General features: G+C 38.1%; 1 protein-coding gene across 1 annotated transcript in view; it reads left to right on the top strand.

The window, feature by feature from the left end:
- Positions 1 to 19,640, top strand: part of LOC105511526 (proteasome-associated protein ECM29 homolog) — a 29,013-nt gene extending 9,373 nt beyond the window's left edge. Inside the window, exons 7-21 of the mRNA XM_011941686.1 lie at positions 1,767 to 1,917; positions 3,926 to 3,991; positions 5,254 to 5,343; positions 6,407 to 6,473; positions 7,038 to 7,129; positions 7,208 to 7,274; positions 7,827 to 8,018; positions 8,584 to 8,792; positions 9,620 to 9,663; positions 9,758 to 9,950; positions 11,214 to 11,352; positions 13,769 to 13,874; positions 14,074 to 14,162; positions 16,709 to 16,780; positions 18,180 to 19,640. Of these exons, the coding sequence (XP_011797076.1) occupies positions 1,767 to 1,917; positions 3,926 to 3,991; positions 5,254 to 5,343; positions 6,407 to 6,473; positions 7,038 to 7,129; positions 7,208 to 7,274; positions 7,827 to 8,018; positions 8,584 to 8,792; positions 9,620 to 9,663; positions 9,758 to 9,950; positions 11,214 to 11,352; positions 13,769 to 13,874; positions 14,074 to 14,162; positions 16,709 to 16,780; positions 18,180 to 18,319 (1,717 nt within the window). The 3' untranslated portion in view covers positions 18,320 to 19,640. The remainder of the gene's footprint in view (positions 1 to 1,766; positions 1,918 to 3,925; positions 3,992 to 5,253; positions 5,344 to 6,406; positions 6,474 to 7,037; positions 7,130 to 7,207; positions 7,275 to 7,826; positions 8,019 to 8,583; positions 8,793 to 9,619; positions 9,664 to 9,757; positions 9,951 to 11,213; positions 11,353 to 13,768; positions 13,875 to 14,073; positions 14,163 to 16,708; positions 16,781 to 18,179) is intronic.
- The last annotated feature ends 2,376 nt before the right edge of the window (positions 19,641 to 22,016 follow it).

Here is a 22,016-nt window from a genome sequence, read left to right as displayed (position 1 = left end):
CCTAAAGCCGTAAGAATTCTGCTAAATCTGCTCTGTGCTCTAGAAATGGAACAATACAGTCTTATCTGTGTTGTTGACAGCTTATCTGTTACAGCATGGTTTACTGAGTATTTTTAGTCTACTGTTGAAGTCTACTGCTGAAAAAAAAAAAAGAAAAAACCAACCAACCAAACAAAAAAAGCAAAAAACAAATATTCCTTTCAAAGTATTACTGCTCATTGACAATGTGCGTGGTCACCCAAGAGCTCTGATAGAGAGGTACAAGGAAATGAATGTTTTCGTGGCTGTTAACATAACACAACATCCATTCCGAAGCCCATGGATCAAGGTGTAATTTCAGCTTTCAAGTCTTACTGTTCAAGAAGTGTATTTTGTAAGGCTAGAGCTGCCATTGTTAGTGATTCCTCTGATGGATCTGGACAAAGTAAATTGAAAACCTTCTGGAAAGGGTTTATCATTGTAGGTGCCATTAAGAACATTCATGATTCATGGGAGGAGGTCAAAATGTCATTAATAGGAGTTCGAAAAAAGTTGATTCCAACTTTCATAGGTGACTTTGAGGAGTTCAAGATGTCAATGGAGGAAGTCACTGCATACATGGCGGAAATAGTAAGAAAACTAGAATTAGAAGTGGGGCCTGAAGATGTGACTGAATTGTTGCAATCTCCTGATGAAACTTGAACAGAAGAGGAGTTGCTTCTTACCTCAATGAGCAAAGAAAGTGGTTTCTTGAGGTGCAAGCTACTCCTGGTGAATATTCTGTGAACATCGTTAAAATGACCACAAAGGATTTAGAATATTTCATAAACTTAGTTGATAAAGCAGCAACAGGGTTGGAGAGGATTGACTCCAACTTTGAAAGACGTTCTAATGTGGGTAAAATGCTATCAAACTGCGTCTCATGCTACAAAGAAATATTTTGTGAAAGGAGGAGTTGATTGATACAGCAAACTTTATTGTTAACTTACTTTAAGAAATTACGACAGCCACCCCAGCATTCAGCAATCACCACTAGTCAGTAGCCATCACCATTGAGGTAAGACCCTCCACCAGCAAAAAGATAATGACTTGCTGAAAGCTGAGATGATCAGTAACATTAAGATACTTTAAAGTTAACTAATGTACTTTTAGACATAATGCTATTGCACACTTAATAGACTGCAATATAGTGTAAACAAAACTTTTATATGCACTGGTAAGCTAGAAAATTCATGTGGCTTTCTTTATTGTGGTGGTCTGGAACAGAACCTGCAGTATCCCCAGGGTATTCCTGTATGATCTTATGGGACCACTGCTGGACATTGTGGTCTGTTATTGACTGAAATGTCTCATGCAACACATGACTGTAATACAGTGGTGGGGGGATGGCGGCTGTATGTTTGGAGGAGGTATAAATGAAACAAAATTGGTCAAATGTTGCTAATTGTTGAACTGGGTGGAGAATACATAGAATTTCATGTCTACTATAAATTCCTACCATAAAATTTCACCATAAATGTAAATTCCTACTATAAATAAATACATGGAACTTCATTCCTACTATTAATGAAGGTAGGCTTTTCCTACTTCATTTGTCATTCTTTCTACCTCTACATATGCTTGAAAGTTTCTTTAATAAAAGTTAAAAAAAATGCCAAGACCAGGCTCTGTAACCATGTGACAATATGCTTTAATGCAGTGAACTGCAGAACAGCCTCATAGTGAGATTTGTAGGTCTTCTCACTTTTGTTAAAAGGACTCAGGAGTTGTGTTCCATATGTTTGTAGCATTAACACCCTTGTGAAGATCAGCAAAAGTGCAGGAGCCATGTTGAAACCGCATGCACCAAAACTCATTCCAGCTCTGCTAGAGTCCTTGAGTGTATTGGAGCCCCAAGTTCTCAATTATTTGAGCCTCCGAGCAACAGAGCAAGAAAAGGTGAGTGGATAGCACAGGCATATTGGTAAGTATCATGAGGGAAGAGCCCTGTTAAGATACCAAGGTTCATTTGAATGACATTGTCACTACTCTTACCAGAACTCACCCTCTCTCACCACATGCAGTGTTTTACTATTTTTTGGAGAGAGCTTGTCAGCTCATACACTGTTTTGTGAATTGGATGAAGACTGACACTTCCATCTAAAAAATGAATTAACATTTGTTTAACATAGTTTTTTGTACATTTCAATTTTTTTAGGGCTTGGATCTATACCTTCAGAGTCCTTCCATGGACTCCCTCGCCCTGTAAGCAAAGAGTATTTGCACCTAGACTTTGGCATATCTCAAAATCATTCTGCTTTTTAGGTGTAATGGAGTCACCTAGTCTCTGATCAATCAGAGTCTTTTTTTTTTTTTTTCTTGGAGACAGAGTCTCGCCCTGTCACCCAGGCTGGAGTGCAGTGGCGCCATCTCAGCTCACTGCAACCTCTGCCTCCCGGGTTCAAGCGATTCTCCTGCCTCAGCCTCCCGAGTAGCTGAGACTACAGGCAAGTGCCACCATGCCCAGCTGATGTTTTTGTATTTTTGGTAGAGACGGGGTTTCACTGTGTTAGCCAGGATGGTCTCGATCTCCTGACCTCGTAATCTGCCCACCTCAGCCTCCCAAAGTACTGGGGTTACAGGCGTGAGCCACCGCGCCCGGCCTGATCAGTCATTTTTAAAAACTGCAGATGAGACATATTTATTGTGAAAAGTTAATACAGAAGGATAGAAAGTAATCCCACAGGAGGTCTCCCCATCACCACAGTATCATTCCCTGAGAAGCACCTGCTATCAGAAGATTCCTGTGCCTTCTCTCAAATTCCTTTTTAGTCATAGGCTACCAAACCAAGCAAACATACTAATTTAAAAATAGTATCAGACTGTGAGTGTTGTTCTGTGATTTGTTTTTTAAATTAATGGAATATCATGTCTATATATACACATTCTTTTTAATGTATACATAGTGCTCTATGTGAGGTGATTTTGAATTTTTGATGGGAGAGGTTTTGCAACATCAAAGGTTTTAATTGTTCTTTTTTCTCCGTACTTTTGCCACTGTTGAATAATGTATATCTGGTAACAAGAATCTCATTTTTCTAATTTGCACTCTTTTCCTAGCATTGTCCATTGCCTTTTCATATCGTATTAGTCGTTTATATTTCTTCTGTGATTGTGTTTGTATTCCATGCCTATTTTTCTATTTGTTTTTTAATTTATATTTTTTATTAAACTATTAAACACTATTATATACAACATGTTTCCTCTGTTCACTATTTTAACTTGCCTAAACTTCTCTAATAACTTACTCTCTTTACCCTTTGCCTCTAATATTGCTGCTGCTTATTTATTCATTATTTTTCCCTCTTTCAGCAGTAGACTTGCCCCTTCCTGGGTGTCCACAGGATGTTTACTAAGCATTGAGAATTTGGAAACATAAATTCTAGTCTAAACTTTGCAGCCCTAGGCAAGTCACTTGTGTATGACTTACTTTTCTCCTTTATCATATCTGGATAGTATTAACCTCTCCTTCAGCATAGTTGTTAGATTAAAATACCTTTGTAGATATGAAGGTTGATTACAAAGTTAAAGAACTACCTATATAAAATTTTTTACTGCTTAGACACAATTTTAAAAACCTTAGAAACTTATTTAGTCAGTTCTTTTATTTAGTGGATGGAGAACCTCAGGCTCAAGAAGGCTGGATGACTTGCCCACAGCCATACTATGCTAATTTCTTAACTATTATCTGAATTTTTCGCCTGTAGTGAGGTGCTGCTTCTCCTGGTAAATTGTTGAGTATAGGTCAAAAGAAATTAGAGTTAGACTTAATGTTTGCCTTTGTTACAGCTACGGATTATTTTTTTTAAAAGTTCTGTAATTTGGAAGTGAAAGTCTTTTATGGTGTTTGTGTGGATTATTCCTAATTAATTGAATGTGCCGAGTGACTTGAATTTCTGTTCTTTAGGCTGCGATGGATAGTGCTCGGCTTAGTGCTGCCAAATCCTCTCCGATGATGGAAACAATCAACATGGTGAGTGTCTTAAATAATAACGAGTGGGTTTGCTTACCTGAAAGTGTAATTCTTCAAAGTCTTCAGGCTATGTTAAATGAAGTAGAGACTTATGGGATGAATCGAGCAGCTGTTGTGACTCCAGTTTTTTCTTAGTATGTTTCTCTTTTCTTCTCTGTCGCTAAGTGGAATAAATAGTTCCCCAAATACCAGAAACAGTCGGTCCAAATTTGTGTTACAAGGGACAACAACATATTAAGAGCTCTGTATAAATTTACATCTGTAGTCTTTTGATCTGTGTATTTAGAAAGGTTCAGAGTTGTGCCTGTGCCTAATAGTTATCTTTGGGAGGAACTAGGAAAGTTATAAGCTGGAGGTATTTAATGAAGTAGGTGACATAAAGGTAGGTGAAGAGATTGGGCAATGTCGATATGTTGTTTTAGTCATAGGAAGGCATTTGCAGTAAAGAGCTGCTTGGCACTCTCAGGTTCTGATTTCTAAAGTTCCTGGAGTCTTGGTAAAGTTACTCTGTTGTGCACTCTCTGTAGTGGTTAGTTAGCTGTGATTGTGTTTACTGGAAATTAGTTTGCTAAGCAGATCTATACCTTTAGCAGGACTCTGAAGATACAGATCCAACCCCTAAAAAAATTGAAATGTACAAAAAACTGTTAAACTAGACAAGGGAAGTAGCTATGTTTTAGTGCCTGCTGGGGGACTGTTACCAAAATTTAGTCTAAGAATGTTGTATCTTTGTTGGATTATTGGGGGGAAATAAAAATTTAAAGAAATAGGAATAGTTAGTGAATACCGTTTAGTTATATTCATTATTAATAGAAAACATGTTAATTGCATTTTCAAAAATAAAAGCCAGCAATTTATAGGAAAATTCATCTAAGAAGTTGACTCATTAGAGGGGATTTGGTAGGGTAGGCCCACTGTAGAAGATCAATTTTTAGTTTAGGTTTTTTATACTAAACATGGATTGATAAAGAGGAAGTAGGTCCGGAAAGATTCTTTATTCTTACTCAAGAATATTTTCTTTTTTAGCAAATTGATGTTTTTCATTTTTTTGTTTGTTTTTAGTGTTGAATCACTGATGAATAATTTTTCTGTTTGTAGTACAGTGGTGGTTTTAGTATTGAAATTAGAGCAGAATCAAACAGTGATTTTCAACTTCATGTAAAATCCAGTGGGTACATGTTTGACAAGGGCAGTTTTTAATTGAAGATGTGGTCTTGACTTATTTGCCAAGGCTTACCTTTATATTTGTCCTTTTTCAAAAGTGCCTGCAATATCTTGATGTGTCGGTGCTGGGCGAGCTAGTTCCTAGGTTGTGTGAACTGATCAGAAGTGGTGTAGGTCTTGGAACTAAGGTAAGTGTATTTTTCACAAGAAGAAATGTGCATCTTCATTAGTTTTGGCCATAAGGATATAACAGCCATCATGTTTGAAATTCATGTTTTACCACAAAATCTAATATTATTATACACTAACCATTTTATTTCTGTGGTTGCACCGATAACTGAAAACATGTAACTGTTCCAGTAAGTATTTTCTTAACTTACGTAGTGGAATCATTTCTGTTCTCTGGGTGCCATGTACGTACCCTCTAGGTTGTCATTCATTAGCAGTTCATGGAAATGCACATTCAGTTATTAGGGCATGGATTGTTTTAGGTGGCAATTGCATTTTTCACAGAGGGGTCAGCAGTGTTTGAACAGAAAAATGTCTTAGTTTTCTAGATGTTTGAAGGATCAGATGCCTCCCCCCCCCACCACCCTTTTAACAACAAATTAATAACTCACATTTTTTCTTATGACAAAATTAACACTTGCTAGTATTTTAAAATTTTAGCATTTATAGATTAGGAAAAAGTTAAACATTGTCCAGAATTTTGCTGTACAGAGATAACTGCTGTTAATATTTTGGAGTGTTTCCTTCCAGTCTTTTCTGCACATGTATCTTCTGCAATGTCCTCTTCTAATGGCCTTGTGATACTCCACTGTATGGATGTAACATCATTTATTTTATTCCGTCAGGGAACATCTGACTTGTTTTCAGTTTTTGAAAAAATAGTAAAGTACCGTGATGCTTTACGGTGATGAGGCATACCTGAAGACATTTGGTTAAATTTCTAGAAATGGAAATGTTAGCCCAGTGATTGACAAGATGACATATTTTGCTTTTCCAGAAGATAGTACCAGTTTTCTTTCTTTTTCACAATGTCTAAGATCACCCATCTTTCTCTTGGGAGTTTAAAAAATAAAATCTCTGCATTACTAGTTTAAGAGTTTTCCTTTTTCTGTATTGAATCCTGGAGGGGGTATTAGGTTTCATGTATTTTATATGTTTAAATGTTTGGCACCTAAGCCAGTGGTTTGGTAGGTAGAACATTGTGACCATCAGATTTAGACCTTTGCTTTTGTAATCCTGTAGGGTGGCTGTGCCAGTGTCATTGTGTCATTAACTACTCAGTGTCCTCAGGACCTAACACCTTACTCAGGTGAGTTTGTCAAGTGATGTGTGGTGATATTTTTGCACAGCCCTGTCTTGTGTGACAGAGTTTTAAAAAGGAAAAATAATTATCATTCAGACCTGCTTGTGATGCTGTGTGCCTTTTCTCCCTTCAGTCCCCTGACCCCTTCATTTCTTTGTCTGCAGGAAGTGCGGGGTTTATCGAGTTGAGCAACTTTTCACTGTTCATAAACGTTTGATTGTTCCTTAGTGGTATATGGAGGTAAAAGTATCCTCTATTCCGTAGGACTTACCATTGATAGCTGATTTTACATCAGCATTTTTCTCTTCTTAGGTTGGTTTCTAGACTGGGCTATGTTCTTTATATACCTGGCTCTCATTTTTGCAAATTTTTCCACGATGTTCTGGTTTAATTTTAACTTTATATCAGGTGAAAGGAAGCAAATGGATATATAAATACAACATTCAGAAATCTAAACTACTGTCGAGGAAATCAGATGTTAATTATAGGGTTAGGTTTGTTTGGGTTCTGGAACAGAGTGGAACATTTGGTCAACCAAGTATCAGATGTTTTTCTCTTTATTTCTGGTAGGTAAACTTATGAGTGCTTTGCTTAGTGGCCTGACAGATCGGAACAGTGTGATTCAGAAATCTTGTGCATTTGCCATGGGCCATTTAGTTCGGGTGAGTTAAATTTCTTGCTTAGTTAAGTAAAACTCTTTGACAGTTATAAAGAAATACTTAGGATTGTTTCTTTTTCAGACTTCACGGGATAGCAGCACTGAAAAACTCCTGCAGAAGCTCAGTGGGTGGTATATGGAGAAAGAAGGTACCTTTTTTTTTCTATTTTATGTCATTTTAAATTTAGATGTTAACAGCCCAATAAAACAGTACAAATTAGATCTTACCCTCCATGATTTTATGTGATTTGCTAGAAACATTTGTTTCTTTCCTTTCCTTTTTTTTTTTTGAGATGCTGTCTGGCTTTGTCGCTGAGGCTGGAGTGCAGTGGTGCTCTCTTGGCTCCCTGCAACCTCAGCCTCCTGGGCTCAAGCGATTCTTGTGCCTCAACCTTCTGAGTAGCTGGGACTACAGGCACGTGCCACCACCCCTGGTTAATTTTTGTATTTTTTGTACAGATGGGGTTTCGCCATGTTGCCCAGGCTGGTCTTAAACTCCCGAGCTCAAGCTATCTGCCCACCTTGGCCTCTCAAAGTGCTGGGATTACAGGTGTGAGCCACCACAACCCAGCCTGCTAGAAACATTTCTAATTGATTTTACCTATTTGTTTTGCTATTATGTGAGTTGAACAATAGCCTATTTAGATCAGTTACCCTTAAAAACAATAAATACCATAAAGATTTTGGTTTCTCCTTTTCAGAACCTATCTACAAGACCTCTTGTGCTTTGACTATTCATGCTATTGGACGATACAGCCCTGATGTGTTAAAGAATCATGCAAAAGAAGTCCTGCCTCTGGCATTTTTAGGCATGCATGAAATTGCTGATGAGGAAAAATCCGAAAAAGAAGAATGTAATTTATGGACTGAAGTGTGGCAGGAAAATGTACCTGGTTAGTAGTGTGACCTGAGTTAAACCTGCTTCTTAGGAATCACAGCTAGAATTTTTTACGTGCATTCGTTATTCATAAACTCCTCTAAAGTTACTTTCCCAGGACCTTAATATGCATCCCATTTAGTTTTAAACCCATCCCAATTGCTGAGTTCTCAAGGTTGGCACTTAGGATTTTTGTCTTTACTCATTTCTCACTGCCCACATGAGAGAATACAAACTCTGTAAGCAAGGAGAGCTTTATATTTTTAACTGAGAGTGTGATTTTATGTGGCCTTAGAGTATTTTAGAGTAGTTTTCTAAATGTGTTTTTCACCTTGTCACATATTAATGGGTGATGCCCATTTGTGTGATACGTTCCTGTGGGCACCTAAGTTCGTAAAGTTCTACTGTTGTGAGAGTAAGTCACAACACCAACACACTTTCTCTCCCTTTGAGAGAGTGGTGTGGTTTAACAGTTGAGAATCACTGCTTTTAGACTGTTGGTCACTGACTCTTTTTCAGACTTAGAAAAATCAGTTAATTTTTCTTGTCACTTAAAAGTTGTTTTAATTTTGCTTTCCTAGGTTCTTTTGGTGGCATTCGATTATACCTGCAGGAGTTAATTACTATTACCCAGAAGGCTTTGCAGTCTCAGTCTTGGAAAATGAAAGCCCAGGGTGCAATTGCCATGGCATCAATTGCAAAACAAACTAGCTCTCTAGTACCTCCATATCTCGGAATGATACTGACCGCATTGCTGCAAGGCCTGGCTGGAAGAACATGGGCAGGAAAGGTAAAGGAACCATTCATGCCCAGTTAAAGGTATAATAAGAAGGGTCTGGTTTTGTGTAGCTTCTGATGGATTATTTTTGTGAACCAGATTTCCTAGACAGTGGAAGCTTTGCGTAAACCTTGCCCAATTAACTGTGGTATTTCCTCTGAAACTGGAACCCACGTGGCCTTGCATAATGGACAGTAATGCTGGAGAGAGATACATTTTTCATATTCAGCCTTCCAAGTTATGTCTTAAACCAACTTGTCAACATTTTGTACCTGTTGACCTTATGAACAGATCAGGATTGAGCGTAAAAAGATCAGGATTGGGCGTGTGTGACATAGAGTAGCAAGGTAGGCTGCTTCTAAACCTGGGGCTGAAGATGCCCATCTCTGGGACCTATGAATTAGTAACAGTTATTTTTTTACACAAGGGCTGTAGTAGGATTCTTAGAGTGAACACTCAGCGGGGAACATGAGATTGTGGCAACATAATGATCTTTATGTTGTAAAGGTCAATAGTGGCCCATGCAGTACTGAAGTAGTACTGGACTGGGAGTCAGACATCATTCTAATTCTGTGGTTGACACTGTTGTCTGTGAGACCTGGGTCAAATCAGTTCTTTAGGCTTCTACGAAATGGAGGTGAAGATAATTATCCTGCATCCATGGTTTAGAGTAAAACTTGGTGGATGTGCTTAAAATTATGCATTAAAGATGAGGTGACAATTGTTAATTTTTGTTGTCACAATTATCAGAAATTCCTAAGGTAATTATAATCATAGTGTAGAGAGTGTAAATGACATGTTTGGGATTAATAGTATGTCCTCCTCTTTCAACCCCTTAGGAAGAGCTGTTGAAAGCCATTGCCTGTGTGGTGACAGCTTGCAGGTAAATGTTCTTTCAATGAGGATGCCATTTCTTAAACTGAACCTGAAAGCTGCAGCCTTTATTAACTTCTGATGCTTTTTTATGGATCCCGTAGTGCAGAGCTGGAAAAGTCTGTGCCCAATCAACCCAGCACGAATGAAATTCTTCAAGCTGTTCTGAAGGAATGTAGCAAAGAGAATCTCAAATATAAGATTGTAGCAATCAGCTGTGCAGCTGATGTCTTGAAGGCCACCAAAGAAGACAGATTCCAGGAGTTTTCTGACATTGTCATACCTCTCATCAAGAAGGTAATACCACCTGTATCCCCAGTTCTGGTTTATACTTTAAAAAGAAAGAGTTAAAACATTGTTTTCCCCTATGTCCTGATTATTAGGATTAGTTTAGCTGCAAGTAGCAGAGAAATTCCAAAATATGGCCTTAAACAAGATAGACAGTGCTATGTTTCTCACGTAGCATTGGGAACATCACAAAGCGTTCAGGTATTCCGACTCTTTACATCTCCCAACTCTGCCATTTCTAGGGTGGGGTCATCATCCTCAAGGTCCACAGTGTGTTTGTGTTCCAGGCAGGAATGCAGAGGAGGTGAAGCAAGGATAAAGGATCACAGTGGGCATGCCAGTTCTCTCTTGAGGGGAGTTCCTGGGCACCGCTAGATGTCACTTTGACTTATATCCATCCCATTGCTCAGTACTTAGCACACCTGGCAGCAGACTGAGTCTTCATTCTGGGTGTCCATTTTCCCTCCGTGGGAGAAGGGGAGAGTGGATTTGGTAGTGAAGGAACAGTTTATGTCATAATAAGCTTTGCCTTAGCTAATAAGCTCAGCCACCCCAGCCATCCTAGAATAAAGGCAAGAAGCTCAATGTGTCATGTGAAAAAGCCTCTGCCATATAGTGGAGGATTTGGGTCAAAAAAACACTCAGGTTTCATGTGGAAAATGGAATACTCAGTTTTAAAAGTTGGGCACTGGTCCAAAAAAAGAAAAAAAAGAGTGTGGTTTCCCTATTTGTGAAACATAAAATATTTTAAGTAACATTCTTATTTCTTATTGCTGCTAATTTGCAGTTGTTTTCTTTCAGTAATAATAAGGCTATTTAAATAATTTCCATTACAAACATAGTGATAGCATATGAATTTGGGAGACTTGTGTTTTAAGTTGATGACATCACTAGCGAGCTGGACCAGTTGCTTCTCTTAGCCTCTGTTTTCCTATCTATCAAGAAAGAGTTTGGATTTATACAGATCATTACTGAGTTTCTTCCATCTTTAATACCTGATTCTCATGCAGATCTCACGTTATGCTCAAAAGACTACATATGCAGTATTTTTTAGCTTTTGTTTGCAGATTCCTGTAAAGTATTTCCTAAATTTATTAGAGACACAGTATTCTGGTTATAAATCCTTGCTGTAAATGGGGAAGCTTATGGTAGAGAATTTACTGTTTAACTCTTGGTTAATAGCTCCTGCCGTAGTACCCTGATAGCTTTAATAGCATACTTGTAACTTTGAAGAAGAAAATATTAAATTTTCTTTTCTTTGATATATCCTAGAATTCATTTGAAAGTAGTGGGGTCCAGACAACCAAAAATGAAGATGAGAATGAGAAGGAAAAGGAGCTCCAGCTGGAATATCTGCTGGGTGCCTTTGAAAGCCTGGGCAAAGCCTGGCCCCGAAACGCGGAGACCCAACGTAAGCACCAGAAACCGCATTTGAAGAAGTGCTGTAACCAGAGGTTACTTAATGAGAGCAAAGGTTTTCTGTATGACAAAGTATAGTTATTGTTTCTTATCGAGCCTGATTGATTAATAATGAGAATTATTCAGTGGAAATTTTTTGTGTACGTGAGCATATCACCTCACTGATCAGTGTACCATTGCAGCAAGGGCTGCTGTAAGAAAGTATCACGGACCGGGTGGCTTAGCAGAAGTTTATTTTCTCACAATTCTGGAGGATGGAAGTCTGAGCTTTTGAGATCAAGGCATCGTCAGCAGGGTTAGTTTCTTCTGAGACCTCTGTCCTTGGCTTGGGAATGGCTGTCTTCTCTGTGTGTCTTCACATGATCTTTGTTGTCTCTGTGTCCTAATCACCTCTTCCTGTAAGGACACCAGACACACTGTATTAGGGCCCACTCATAGGACTTCTTTAAAGGGTCTGTCTTCTATTTAATAATAATGCAGTAACATTCTGAGGTACTGGGGGATAGTATTTCAACATATGAACTTTGGGGGCATAGTTCCACCTATAATAACCATGATACATTTTATGCAGAGAGTTTGATAGAAGAGTTCTGCTGATCTTCTTGATCATTTGGAGGAATCCACAAAGTTTATTAGTGGGGTCTCTTTATCCTAAAATGAATGGCCTTGTTACCAAGTGTTCAGTAAGCACCTGAAATCCCTGTTTCAGTGAAAAACTCATTACTATTTGGAGGATTTTCAGAACTGGACATGTATTTCCCAAAGATTAAATCAACAGTAAACCTTTATTATTGGATGAGGTTGTGGTTAGTTTTGAGTCTGCTGACAGGGCCTTAACCTTGGGATGATACTACCCTTTACACTGGATCTTAGCCAAAAGGCCAAGAAGTGATGATGCTACCCTTTAAGGTTGCCTTGGGTTGGGTCCTACAGTGCATCCCACTGAAGATCTTTGTGTGTCTATATATTTTTTTTTTTTTTTTTTGGAGACAGGGTCTTGCTCTGTTACCCAGGCTGGAGTGCAGTGGTACAGTCCTTGCAGCCTTTACCTCCAGGGCTCAAGTGATCTTCCTGCCTCAGCCTCCCAAGTATTTGGATATACAGGTGCATGCCATGACACCTAGCTAGTTTTTTTTTTTTTTGAAGAGGTGAGGTCTTGCTATGTTGCCCAGGTTGGTCTCAAACCCCTGGGCTCAAGTGATCCTCCCACTTTGGCCTCCCTCCTGAAGTGCTGGGATTTATAGGTATGAGCCTCCATGCCAAGCGACAATATTACTGAATGTTATAAAAAATGTATTGTTGATTATTCGTAGATTATTCGTAATTGGATATGTCTAGAATCAGAGTTAAGGTTCTCTTTGAGCCCTGTCAGCCTTTGTGTGAACTTATATATTTGCTATGTTTATAGGAAGAGTTTCCCAGAAGATACAAATTTGCAAGTGGTTTTATTTCTTGATATTATACACTGCAGTGGAAGTCCACTAATATGACACTATAAAGACTGTTACACTTTTCCTTGATAGGTAGAGACAGCTAAGGTAGGGAATTGTATGAGAAAGTTGATACAAACATAAAGTAGTTTATTTTAATATAAGATGTAGAAGGTTGTTAATAGAAAAGTGCATTTATTGCGAACCAAGGTCTTTTCTTTAGGAACTTAACTTACGCATTGGCTTCTTAAATATATCTACAATTTCTAGGTTTTGTTTCTTTAAAATAGAGAAAGAAATTTCAAGCTCTCATGAGACAATTCTAATGCAGAATTCTAGATTTTTTTATTTCCTTCCGCCATTTTTACATTTGTTTGAGCCCTACGAAATCCTACAGTAATTAAAAATAACTTCGTTCTTAAGTTTTCTGCTGATTCATCAGTTGGCATAATATTAATTATATAATTATAATTACAGTTGCAGTTGGCATAACAGGTTTATAAGAAAGCACTGCTGACTCTTGGTAAACCTGCAATTTGCAGAGACTTGTGAGCATCTAGAGAGGAGCTCCTGGCCACAGAGTTCTCCTTTCTTTGGCTGTCATTCAGGGAGTTTTGAGGGGCAAAGGGGGTGTGGTTAAAGTGCTTTCTCAGTTCCATGGAGAACCATATGCCTTGAAAGTGAATATTTGTAAACAATTATATTGTACCTTTGTGGGGGCAGTTTCTGATCAAGGAAATTTGTTTGGGGATTGAGTACAAAGTCATGCTGAAGGTTTTGGAGAAATTTCAATGGCTTTAAAAATATTTATTGTTTTATTTCTCTTTTTCCTGCTTTTCTCTCCCTTATCCTCCCTGCCTTCTCTTTTTCTCTGTCCCTCTGCCTTTCTCTTGCTCTCTCTGTCTGTCCCTCATTTATTCCATCTCTTGCTCTTTTATACTCTCTCCTGCTCTGTCCCACCTTGTCTTTCTTTCCCAGGTTGTTATCGCCAGGAGCTGTGCAAACTGATGTGTGAACGGCTAAAACTCAGCACGTGGAAAGTGCAGCTAGGAGTCCTGCAGTCAATGAATGCCTTTTTTCAGGGGTAAACTGCTTCATGGTTCAGTTTTTTATTTTGTTCCCCCCACCCCTGAAGCATTTTATATATAATCAGTGGAATTTTTATACATTTAAAAACTAGTAGCTAAAGTGACAATGATATATACAGACAGAAATTGTGACAGGAAAGTTTTAGACTGTTTCTTAATAATTAGCATTTGTACCTTGCTTTCTGATTTGTATAGGTTAATGCTTTTGGAAGAAGAATATGCAGATCCTGAGGCTTTGGCTGAAATTCTGCTTGAAACTTGTAAATCAATCACGTATTCTTTAGGTGAGTGTAGTAAACTAAAACTGACGAGGGAGTCCTAATTTTAAAGCTAAGGAGCCGAGCTTCAAATATTTCCTACCTTGTCTTAGGAACTAAATTTCTGAAACAGCTGCTGGACTCTGCTACTTAATATACTCCGTGTGTACCCCTTAACTGGAATATTTAAATCTGAAACTATAACAGGATTTTAGCATCTAGTTTAGAAAAACCTTCGTGACAAGTATTTTTACAAAATTGTTATTTGAAAGTAAATTCAAACTTACACAACGGTTGCAACGACAGTACATTTAATACTCTGCAATATGTATACACTTTACCCAGAATCATCTATTAACATTTTGTGCCATTTGCTTTGTCATTTGGACTTTGTATACATGTTTTTCTCCTGAACCATTTGAAAGTATGTTGCTTACATCAGGCCCCCTATTTCCTCAGTTATTTAGTGTGCCACAGTACCATTGTCAACTTTAGGTAGTAAACATGGATGCGGTTTTTTAAATCAAATGTTTATCGTTCATACTCGAGTTTGTTCAGTTGATTCGGTAATGTTCTTTATTTTTATTTTTTGAGACAGAGTCTCGCTGTGTCCCTCAGGCTGAAGTGCAGAGATGTGATCTCAGCTCACTGCAACCTCCACCTTCCAGGTTCAGTCCTCCTGCCTCAGTCTCCCAAGTAGCTTGGATTACAGTTACTATCACGCCTGGCTAATTTTTGTATTAATTGTAGAGACAGGGCTTCACTGTGTTGGCCAGGGTGTTCTCCAACTCTTGAGCTCGAGCAATCCACCTGTCTTGGCCTCCCAAAACACTGGAGTTATAGACATGAGCCACCACCCCCAGCCAGTAATGTTCTTTATAGGATTGTTTTTTTCCCCTCCCCTTCATTAGGGAATCCAGTCCAGGATGATGATGATGATAATTATTATTATTATTTTTGAGACGGGGTCTGCTCTGTCACCCAGGCTGGAGTGCAATGGTGCGATCTTGGCTCACTGCAGCTCTGCCTCCTGGGTTTAAGTGATTCTCCTGCCTCAGTTTCCCAAGTAGCTGGCCTTACAGGTGCGTGCCATCAAGCCTGGCTAATTGTTGTACTTTTCATAGAGACGGGGTTTCACCATGTTGGCTAGTCTGGTCTCAAACTCCTGACCTCAAGTGATCTGCCCGCCTTAGCCTCCAATTCATAATTATTTATTGAATTTTGTTGTCATATATTTTTAGTCTCCTTCAATCTGGAATACTTTGTCAACCTTTCTTTGTCTTAGGACATTGACAATTTTGAAGAATAAAGTCCCTTTTTGAAAAAAACAATGTTTCTCATTTGGTGTTTGATGTTTTCTCATAATTAGATCCAGGTTATGAATTCCCAGTTGGGATACTTACGTAAGTGATGTGTCCTCACATTAAGAGGCACACACAGTGTCCATCTGTTATCATTTGTGATGTTAATTTTGATTACCTGATCAAGGTACTATCAGTTTTTCTCTACTGGCTAGTGACTATATTTTCCTTTTGTGTCTAATAAGTAGCCTGTGGGAACAGACCTTAAGTTAAGATCATTCAAATAATCTGTTTATCTTCTTTACAATCTCTTCTCTATATTTAGCATGCATTGATGATTCTTCCCTGAACCAGTTTTTACTAAGATGATTTTGCAACTCTAGCATTTTGTCCACATTCACCATTTGATAGTTGGAATTCTATTGTAAGCAAGATTCTTCTCTTCTGCCCATCTTTTTATTTATCTGTTACTGGCATTGATTCATGGATTTCTTTCCCCCTTCAAAGGGTTTATAATTTAATTTTTTAAATCTTAATTTGTTACTCAAATTATCCCAGATTTGGCCAGTGGAAGCCCTTTCAAGCTGACCCCTGTGTCATTTTGACAGGTCACCGTCACTGTAGCACTTCTGTACTTCATAGCATAACAAGATGATAAGGTCCATCTCATGCCTACCCTTCTTGGGCTTGGTTGTGTGTTGATTTTTTTGGTAGACAATTTCACCGTGAATCAGATGCCATGTCAAAGAGTGGATGCCAAGGAAGCATGCTTCAGTTGCAGTTGCTGGCAGTAACATGCTTATATGGATAAAGAACTGGCAGCCAACAGACCTGTCTTTGCTGGGTTCCAGGTTTCCCTGATCGGCTTAAACACTGGGTCGTATAATATTTTTTGGTAAAATGAGGAGGGTCATGCAGACCTAAGGATCGTTCTTATGTATGATGTGAAGATGATTTTGTGTTTGAGATAGTTTTTTCATCTTCCACTTCTAAAATGGATCATTTAAACATTACCATTTGTTGTGGTGATTGGTATACTTGGCTGACAGGTTTTTGTTTTCCCAAAGTAGGAGACTATGTACATTAGCACATTTCAAGTATTTGATACTTAGCAAAGGGAAGCTTCCTTTAAAACATAACAAAACGAAAAACCAGATGTACCCTTCCCTAGAGTTGTAATTTCTGGACATCTTTCTTTCAGTAACACAAATTTAATCTTGGAGGTTGTGTTTTTCAGGCAGGCCATATAAACTGTATGATTTTTCTTTTTAGAAAATAAGACCTACTCATCTGTGAGAACAGAAGCTTTATCTGTGATAGAATTGCTGCTTAAAAAACTTGAAGGTAAGTTGTTCTTAGTTCTGACTGAAGGACCACAAAGCCATGTAGCGTATGTTTTAGAAATTTTTTGTTTCATTTTTCTTATACTCTAAGCATATACTCTGAAATACAAATCAGTATGTATGCACATGCAAGAAGAATGGACAAAACCAAAACTATTAAATTTTACTAAATATTTAAATTTGATATTCTTTTATATATTTTTAATATATTATTAAGCTATAGTTGTCTTAAAGTAATAAAGTTTTTGTTTTCATCGGGAATCCTGACTTAATCTTGGTTAATTAGAGGAAGTGGTTGACAGTGGCATGTGTACATGTAAATAAGCAGAACGACACACTGAAAAGTGGAGGTGGAAAAACATTTTTAACAGTTATCTACCTGAGTCATCAAATCTGATAGTAGCAATTTTCTTAATTCTATTTCTTCTCCCCTAACCTGTTTTTCTTCTAAGGGTCTGTCAGTGGGCAGGGTAGGGGCAACTGTTAGCATTTTCTCCAGTGGTGTATCTTGTTACTGATTTCAGAAGGAGGACTCTCTTCTTTTTTTTCCTCTCTCTCAAATTGTTTTAACTTCATGGATTAAGAATGTAGGAGATGGAAACGTTTTTCCTGCAACCTTGTGTGTTTGCTCTTTCTACTTCTCTATCTTTGCTTAGCAATTAAAACACCTCTCTTAGGGCTCCATCAGACAGAACTTTTAGACTCAGTAACACTAAACATCTCCCGATCCCTTTTTTCCTTGTTGAGATAAAAGAGCTAGGCACTTAAGTCATATTACCAAATTCTCAGTTTGCCAGATACGTACTAATATAGTCCAGATGAGGAACATGAGGCTGAAGGCAAGCTAAACTTGGTTGAAGCCACATTGCTAGAAAGTGGCAAAACCTTGTAAACAAGATTTAAGATTTGATATACTTTCTTATTTTCTAAAATTTTCAGTGTGCATGTAGTTCTCAGATGCCTTACTCAAAGAAAAGGGAGTGTCCTCTACTTAATCTGACCTTGCAATTATGAAATTTCTTACAAGTTTGTCTTTTTTTTTTTTTGACTGACCATATCTATCTTACGAAATGGCCTTGCGATGATGTTGAAATGACTTTTTTGCTACAGCGTGCCTTGCCCGGATAATTCCTTCTTCCTACTATGCTTCATTGTAGTTATTTCACGTTCTCCCACTGATACTGGGGGAAGGAGAGGAAACTCCCTGATGTGCCTCTAGGCTATTGTCAAGAATTAGGTTTTGAGACACCTATTGAACTTATCATCATTATATACTGATCTGTTATCAAGAGGTTGCTTTGCATTTATTTGGGGGATAGGATATTTTTAAATTTTTTTCTTGTCCTATAAGGATTCTTTGGGGTTTTTTCTTTTTTCTTTTTTTTTTTTTTTCCATGCAGAATCTAAACAGTGGGAATGTTTGACATCTGAATGCAGAGTGCTCCTAATTGAGTCTTTAGCTACTATGGAGCCAGACAGCAGACCTGAACTGCAGGAGAAAGCAGCATTACTGAAGAAAACACTTGAAAATCTGGAATAAATTAGAAGGGGAAGAAACAAACAAGTGCCATGTTCATTGGGGATTGAAATGGTGGTGTTCTTTGAAAAACCAAGTGGGGAAGAGTAAAGATTAATCTGTAGCATGCATCATTCCTTGGCTGAAATAAAAAGAAAAAGCCTTAAATTTTGTTCCTTATTAGCTTTATTTTACTTTATGTTTTTAAAGTATCTGGGCTGAGTGAGCTTAATGGAACCTTAGATGTTTGAGGGGTGGTTGTAAAGGAAACTGGCAGAAATAGTTGTTAAAAGAGTTCAAGCTGTTATTAAAGGAATTAATAGACAAAGTTGCAGAGCAAGCTGGATAAAAATCTTAGAACTGCATTCAAATTAGTTATTTCAGGAAGGGGCCTGTAAATAACTTGTTTTAACCTTCCTCTTAAAGCTGAAGAAATAGGAAGCTGTGTCATCTCAGAGGCTTTCTGAGGCCTGTGCCAAAGTCAGAACCCAGGTGTTTAATGTTCTGCCCTGGATACTTTGCTTTACAGCCATCTGCCAAATAAGTGCTAACCCTGGCCCACCCAAGAAACTTCCAAGATGAGGTATGTTTAGGGCGGCACACAACAGCCCTTGTGCCAGAACTAAAGTGACCCTTATCGCTGGGTTTCTGAAAGTCAGAAGCTGAACATTGTCTTGTCGTGTGTTTAGATGGTTGATTTGGAGAAAATGATTGTTTAGCATCTTTACAGATGGAGAGGACAGATTCAGTCTCGTTAGGATAATTCCAATCGTCTTCCTTTTACAGGTAGGTAAAGTAGATTAGGACAAGATCACACATTCTATTGGTGTCTGTGGCTGCATATTTTGCAAAACCAGAAACAAAATCACAGACTGCCTCAAAACTGTAATGACGACATAAAATTTCTGTTTGCTTTTATACTACCAGTATGACTTTATAGGGGAGAAGGAAAGGCTTTTAATTAGCCACCTGGGAATTACGCTTTTAAAAAATGCCTTTTCTCAAAATAATATGATACCACTCCAAGTAAATCATTGCCACTAGGGGTTTTCCTCCTTCCTTCTGTTGCCCATGCCCCTGCCTGAAAGTGTAGGGTAAGAGGAAAAACAAGTAAAGCCTTAGTGTTTATGGTAAACTGAGAACTCTGTAGCTTACCTTGGATTCCAGAGCAGAAGATTGGTTTACATTCAATACTGATCCTTATTGACATTAACACCAGGAATCTCCATGTTTATTATTTTTCGTGGAAACTCCATGTTTATTATTTTTGAGGGTCTCTATTGACCAATGTATTTCAAACTTTTTTGACTGCAAGTCATAATAAAAATAACTTTTTACATCACGACCCAGAACGTGTGTGTTTGTATGTGTATATAAGTGCATGCCTAAATATAAAATATTTAAAACGTTTCATGAAATAATACATAACTGTGTGATACCCTTTAATACCTGCCCCTGGACTCCTGATATAATGCTCTTCAGACTGTCTCAATTCATTTCCTGACTCACAACTTAGGTCACTACTCACAGTTTAAAAAACACTGCCATAGATAGCACCTAGACTTGGCTGAATATGTTGTATTTGGGGATTGTTTCTGATTGAAAAGGGAGTTTACAAAGAAAAATTTAAGTGTTAATTACAAAAACATCCTCTTTGCTGATACTGACTTGTGAGTTTTAGTAGCATCATGAATTTTAAGGAATCTATCATGGATTTTCATTTGAGAATGGCTTTTGCTTGGGGAAAAATCAACTTCGAATGTTTTTTAGAAAGTTTTGGCATCTTTTAGGACTTACTGTTTTTCATATCAGTATTTCCCCCTCCACCAAGTACTCTCCGACTTTCAGTTACAGTACTCGAGATATTATTCCTTGGCAAGAATGCAGTGCAGGTTGGGTATTTTCAGAAAGTAGGATTATAAAGACAAGAATTATACTCTTAGTCTGTATCAAATGTTAATACCTTGTCAAATGTTATGCTTTTTAAGCTTTTTGTTTTTTAATATTGGGAATTTCCCTTGGTGCTAACAGTGATGCTGAGGCACTCAAACCTTTGTGTTTAGTGGTATTGAATTCCTGTACATTAGCCTTCTAAGCACATTTCTAATTTGTATACTTAATGCCTTCATCTTGACCAGCCTAATCATTCACACAGCTAGTAATGCTCAATAATTGTCTCACAGTGCCCCTTATGTTTGGTGTGCATGTGTGCATATATTTATTTAAAAGGGTTAATAACAGAGCTTGTAATTGTGGAATGTTCACTGGCCAACAAATGGCAGAAGGACTCATACATGTTTATATCATCAGCTTTTGTTTTCCAGAGCTCTCCCAAACAGATTTTGATTCTTTCTCCCTAGAAATAGTCAGTGTTACCTGTCATACAAGAAACTGATTGGTAGTAGGGTCTATTACTGAATTCCTTATTCCTGGAATTAGTGCACAGGATGTATTGTCTCAAATGTACTGATATGTGAAAAGGAGATACCCAAAGTGTGGCAAGTTGGAAATCAGAATCGTGAAGGTAGTATATAATTGTCTTTTTGGTGATAAAGAGCAGCTGTTTCTTAATGTTTGTGTTGAATTTATAATTCCATGTATCTCCCTGTCTCCCTGTAATACAGTCTATGTGCACAGCAAAAGTGCCTCTGCATCCCCATTGCTTCCCTCTTCCATCTTTCACTGTGCACTTACTAATAAGACAAAAGAAAAAAGATGTGCCCTTATTGGTCTGTGCTCTCGTAACAACTGCACTGTGCGCACACTGTCTGCCCTCCATGGGGAATTTCTACCTGCTGCTGCCACAATAGATTCATGCTGCTTTTTAGACCAGGGAGTTATTTTGACATTGGCCTCATTGTAATGTACAAACTATTGTTAAATGGATGTATACGTAACAGAATTTTGTATTTTATATGCGACTTTCACAAAATCCTCTGCAATGTGTCCCAGCTAGCTAAGTGTCTGATAGTCTGATTTTAAAGGAAAATCCCATCCATGCCCAAGAAGATATTAAATGGCAAATAAAACTGCATGATCTGTTCTTTTGAAGTAGTGCATTAATTTTTATTAATTCTCCAGGAAAATAGTTCAACTGCCAAGGCGTTGACTAGTTATACTTAAAAAAAAAAAAAGCCCTACTGCCTGCCATATTCTGAGCTAACTCTGGTAAGTAGAAATTGCTGGCTTAAGTGTTTAGGAGTTCCAAGGCAAAGCAGAAACAAAAGGAAGACGCCCTGAACAACTGCTGTCAGATGCTTGGAGAAGAGGTATCATGGAAACATTTTATTTTCTCATAAAAGTAATCCCTTAGGAACATACTGAAATGACAGTTCTCCTTTTGACCAAGGTTAAGATTCGTGGCTATGAATGTAAAATGTCAGAGGTACAGTCACATCCTATACTGTAAAACTGCCAAGCAAATATTTAGACTATGGAAGATGGCCATGAAAGTGAGTTACCTTGCCTTATTATCTGGAGCAGCCAACAAGCCCATGCCGTTCCCTCCTGGTATGTTTTTTCCTTTCAGGCAGGTTCCAAATTAGCTTACTAGAGTAGCTGTTGTTGTTGTTGTTGTTGTTGTTGTTGATACAGAGTCTCACTCTGTCACCCAGGCTGGAGTGCGATGGTGCGATCTTAGCTCACTGCAACCTCTGCCTCCCATGTTCAGGGGATTCTCCTGCCGCAGCCTCCCGAGTAGCTGGGGTTACAGGCGCCTGCC

Source organism: Colobus angolensis, unplaced genomic scaffold (genome assembly GCF_000951035.1).
Source record: "Colobus angolensis palliatus isolate OR3802 unplaced genomic scaffold, Cang.pa_1.0 Scaffold103, whole genome shotgun sequence".
NCBI lineage: Eukaryota > Metazoa > Chordata > Mammalia > Primates > Cercopithecidae > Colobus > Colobus angolensis.
This window is presented reverse-complemented; position numbering and strand designations above follow the sequence as displayed.